Source organism: Sinocyclocheilus grahami, unplaced genomic scaffold, assembly GCF_001515645.1.
Source record: "Sinocyclocheilus grahami isolate Dianchi unplaced genomic scaffold, SAMN03320097.WGS_v1.1 scaffold63.1, whole genome shotgun sequence".
Lineage (NCBI taxonomy): Eukaryota > Metazoa > Chordata > Actinopteri > Cypriniformes > Cyprinidae > Sinocyclocheilus > Sinocyclocheilus grahami.
In genome coordinates this window covers 8,060-13,140 of record NW_015505242.1, presented here as the reverse complement: position 1 = coordinate 13,140, position 5,081 = coordinate 8,060, and the positions used below count along the sequence as shown (strand labels likewise).

General features: G+C 35.3%; 2 protein-coding genes across 2 annotated transcripts in view; both read left to right on the top strand.

Moving 5' to 3' along the window:
* The first annotated feature begins 926 nt into the window (after nt 1-926).
* Nucleotides 927-3,609, top strand: LOC107584810 (ciliogenesis-associated TTC17-interacting protein-like). The gene is made up of 6 exons (XM_016271577.1): nt 927-932; nt 1,154-1,333; nt 1,444-1,568; nt 2,765-2,865; nt 2,945-2,996; nt 3,327-3,609. The coding sequence occupies exons 1-6, from the start codon at nt 927-929 to the stop codon at nt 3,559-3,561; spliced, it is 699 nt and encodes a 232-aa protein (XP_016127063.1). The 3' UTR covers nt 3,562-3,609.
* A 404-nt stretch (nt 3,610-4,013) lies between these two features.
* LOC107584809 (caspase-8-like) overlaps nt 4,014-5,081 on the top strand; it is a 4,707-nt gene continuing 3,639 nt past the window's right edge. Inside the window, exon 1 of the mRNA XM_016271576.1 lies at nt 4,014-4,149. The gene's annotated coding sequence lies outside the window, so the exon portion shown is untranslated. The remainder of the gene's footprint in view (nt 4,150-5,081) is intronic.

Genomic DNA, 5,081 nt, shown 5'->3' with positions numbered 1-5,081 from the left:
TGTGTGTGTGTGTGTGTGTGTGTGTGTACCTACTTAACCATATTTTGGGGACAAATTTGTACCCAAAAGTGAACAAAGCCTGACAAAAATGGCAAAAACCTCAATTTGTGGATGTCCTCATTTGTAAAACCGTTATGGGTGGGTTTAGGTTAAAAAGTGTATAACTATCTATATATAAAAACAATAGAAGTCTATGTAATGTCCCCATTTAGATAGCTAAGTAAATGTGTGTGTGTGTGTGTGTGTGTACTGGTTTATATATCCTTGTGGGGACTTAAACCTGACTGCACACAGACTCATGGGGACCCGTGTCACGGTGGGGACCTAAATTGTGGTCCCCACGGGTACAAAAGCTTATAAATCATACAGAATTAAGTTTTTTGAAAATCTAAAAATGCACAAAGTTCCCTGTGAGGGGTAGGGTTGGTGTAGGGCAATAGAATATACGGTCTGTACAGTAGAAAAACCATTACGCCTATGGAGAGTCCCCACAAGGATAGCTGACCAGACAAAAATTTACTAGCCAATGGCGATTATATTGCCAAGGTGTGCGTAGAGGGTTGGTAGGTGACGTCACTTTTAAAATTTGCCTGTCAGAGATACTATTTTAGGGTCAGGGACCATCTGTTAATGGCATCAACGGTGTAAACTGTAATTCCCCTTACATTTGTTAAGTTGCATTATACTGTTATTTTGTTTCTATTTAATATGTAATTTGAACAGCAGATTTTCCTCGATAACTTGATGCAGGACGGAGGCTGTATGCCAGTATTGTGATAAAGCATGAAACACTGACAACTACATAAATGTGCCTTTACATTAAATGTTCTGAATGTTTCTTCAGAAGTCCTTTCAGATCCTAATAACGGTAATCATCATAAATTAATCTTCAGTCAAGACTAACATTATATGATTCCAATTGACTTATGACTGTAAGCCTCTTCTACGAGATGGTCCTCACTGCAGAACACAAGATCCAGGGGGCGTGGTTGGATCCAGATCCAACTCCTCTCACCGTACATATACCTAAACCCATCCATCTCCACCCCTAAACCTATATACCAATCTCCACCCCCTAGATGTGGATCCAACCACGCCCCCTGGAGCTTGTGTTCTGCAGTGAGGGGCTACTGTCTTCTGCTGTCATTTTCAGAACCCTACTCTGGACCAGTGTTTGTTCGCAGATTCACTTGTGACTGTGTCAGATTCGAGCCGGGAGCTGGGAGACTTCTCTGTGAGTGTCACCAAGGCGAGCTACAATGAGGAGCTATGTTATCTGCTCCATGCCAACAGTCATGGAATGACGGATGACATTCCTTGTGGTACATCAATTGTAGGTGAGTTTACATTATATAAGGACTATTTCATCCTTGTAAACAGTTGATGTATGATGGTAGATGGTTTATTATTCTTTCATGTGACTGATGCACTTTTTTGCTTTAGAGAGCACTTGGGTGCAATAAGCAGATGATTGGGGAAGAGTTAGTCGATATCTTTGGGATTGAAAGGACTGTGTCCTCTCCAAAGGACTCCTCAGGAACTTGGCATTGCTATTTCTTGCCTGATGGGTAGAATACTCTCTTCATTTTTTTGCTAGAAAGCAAAACTTATCTTATCTGTTTCTCATATCGGTGTGTCTACACTGGACGCGAGTGGCATTACGCGACTAAAGACAATAAAACCTACACTGTAAAAAAAAAAAGTAACATATATGGTAAAATACTGGCAGCTGTGGTAGCCAGAACCTCACCATAAAAAAATATGGTGGCAACATTTTAGGTTTTACATACTTAACTTAAATTCACAATAAAAAAATTTCATTAACTGATGTAATGGTAATATACCAACCTATTGAAGTACTAATATCTGTTTTGAACCATTGTAATACACTGATAACCACCAAAAACAGTTGGTGATGAGAAAGTCACATGATGAACCGAAGCTCATCACAAACAGCTTTTCCACAAGCGGAGGAGGGAAATAGTAAGATGCACAGAGTGTCATTCACACAAATACTAAACACCACCATGGTAACACACGATACTGAAATAATGCAATAAACATTAATTTTACAACATTAGATGTAAGATAAAACCCTAATGTACACAACTGAGAAGAAAAAAAACTAAGACAGTTATAGTTATTTGAAAAAAAAACATCAAATATGAAGTGTCATGCAGGGAATTCTGGTAGTGTTAATTTACGTTTTTTCACTGTCAATTATACAATGATTTTTTTCTTTTTCACGTCCAAAAACCGTAATTTTAACAGTATTTTACTGTAAAATTACATTAAATGTAATTACAGTTATTCACCATATATAGTATGGAAACTTACTGTTAAACAATAAACAGGTTTTTACAGTAGCATTTTTACAGTCTTTTTCTGTTCAAATCACGATAATGTTTTACAGTGTATCATAAACAGTGATTCTGTCTACACTACATGTGGTGTGACGCGAGCAACAAATCTCTGACAGTAAAATGATGACTCATTGTTTTTATGACATACTGACACAAAGGACAAATGACACAGCATAAATGTGGTTGATAGGTTGATGGTAGATTGTGATTAATATCTTGCAAACAAAACCAATGCTGCCATATGGTATATATAAAAAGTTGATTTTTGTTTTATTTTCTACTTGATGTTTGATTGCTTTATTACAAGCACCTATATGAAAAAAATAAACAAATAAAAAATATTTTTTTAAAAAACAACAACAACAGAGTTTTGAACTTTTCCTAAAATATTTTACACTTAGGCATCTAGCAAGCAGAATGCACTTGGGCTCACCTGCGATTATGAAGCTCCAGCATTTGCCTTTCTTGCTTGATGGAGGTTTGAAGACTTCATCACTTTACAGTCTGTGCCTTTGTGACCAGAATTAATCTTTACAGTCAAAAATAAAGTAAAAGTAAAATGATTTTGCTTTTATTTTCAGTGGAGAAAGACCAGATTCCTGTGTTTGAGACAGAGCGTTTTGATTGGACGAACATTTCTTGATCCTACGCCTTCCACAGAATATATAAATACAGACAAATACATTTAGACCACTTAACTTAATGATTGCTATCAGGATGTGAAGAGACTTTCAACCAGCTTAACAAAAAATGTTTCTGAAGACAATCACCTATTGCACCTTTAATTTATTCATAAAGACCTCTTCATGGTTATTAAAATACACTGTGGGTTCCAAAAGTTCATGCAGCCCACGTTGAAACTCTGAGACTCAATATCTAATTTCTACCTGGAAATCTTTTTTTTTTTTTTAGAACTTCTAAGAATTTCAATCAAAGGACCACATAAAATAAAGGTCCCTCAACAAATATGCAAATGTGTGACTCATTTTCACTCACACAGGAAGAACTCAAAGCAGACTACTCCTACATCAGACTTCACCCTGAGCTAAAGGCTTTATTGGGGGACTTCCTGCTATTTCTGCTGTTGAGGAAACCTCAGGATGTTTTCTCATTTGCTCATGACTTCTTTGCGCCCTTTGTCTCTCAAAGTACTCCAGGAAAATCCCTTAAAGACTCTCAAAACTTTCCACAGGAATAACAAACACTAACCAATTACTAATGTATTGAAAATAAAGGTTTTCTTCTAATAGTGCCTTGGTATAATGATTTTATGCTCTGTTTTTGTATGTGCTGTAATAGTATTGGGTTCCTCTTGATTATTTGAGTGAGACCGTCATTTATAGACCTTTGCAGTCATAAAGAAATATTGCACTGAATATACTTAAAACAGTCAACTTTCTTGTGTGATATAAAATAAATATTAAAGCCTCAACTTTTTATATAACAATTTTTTTAATGATTTATAGGAAATATTTTACACATTAAATATACTTAAAGATATACACATTTATATTTTTCTTCAATCAAAACTGTCTGAAAAAAAATTAAAGTATTTCTTACTGCTGTTCAGAATTCAGTAATTCGAGAGTAACCCCCACAAATATTATATAACACATTTGTGAACACATCCTTATGTCCACTTCCTGTTGAAATTGAAAAGCTAGAGCTGAAACAGAAAGCAAGACGCGTTGGAAACGCAGTGTCTTTAGCATGTCGGTCGCACTCTCTTGATTTTGTTTCTACGACAGTTACGATTTTATTTCAGTTGGATGTTGTAAATATAGAGGTAAGATGCGCATTAAGTTGAGTATTTTAGTTGATTGTTCGGGTTAACTTTCAAGACTGTTTGTCATAACCTAGTCCGGGGTTAGTTTGTCATCACAGTTACATTGTAGCATTCGACTCGCTGAACAAAAACTGTATTTAGTGATAACAAACCTTTTAAAGCAGTGGCAGTCGTGTCTTGAAGTGTGATATTATACACAACTAAACATATTTAGTAGCTATACATTTTATACATTCCGTTTATTGGCTAGAATAGTAGTTTTAAAAACTATCGGAGGATTTAAAATACGTGAATACGTTAAACAAATAACTAAAACCGGTCAAAAATGTACACTTTGACCTGGGCTAGTTGTCATATGGGAACGTTGTCACAAAGCCAGTGTTGGGGAAAGTTACTTCTAAAAGTAATGCATTACAATATTGCGTTACTCCATAAAAAGTAACTAATTTAGTTACTTAGTTACTTCATGTGGAAAGTAATGCGTTACGTTACTTTTCAAATGTGGACAGGGCTTGCTTGTTTGTTTTTAACATAAAAAATATATTTTTGGCAAATATAAAAGCCTTTTCACACCAAAAGTGAAATGAATAAGCCTCAGGCTGAAGGAAAAGTAAATTTAAGTCCATACAGTAGAATGCAGAAGAAGAAATTTCAACACACTTCAGCAATAAAAAAAGACACACAAATGTTTGTCTAGAGTAATTTGTGCTTATTAGTATGGTTGAACTGGATCATTGAAGGTCAGAAGCAAAGACATTGGTTAATAGTATGGGATTAAATACATAAAGGATATTTGTGTTGTTTAACATTTAATTATTGCAGGTTTGCATCATATTCTGAGTTGCATTATTTTTTAGAACTACAGTAACATCTTGTGATTTCTCTCAACATGGGGACAGGAGAGCTGTCAATCAATAAATTTGAAAAAAAAA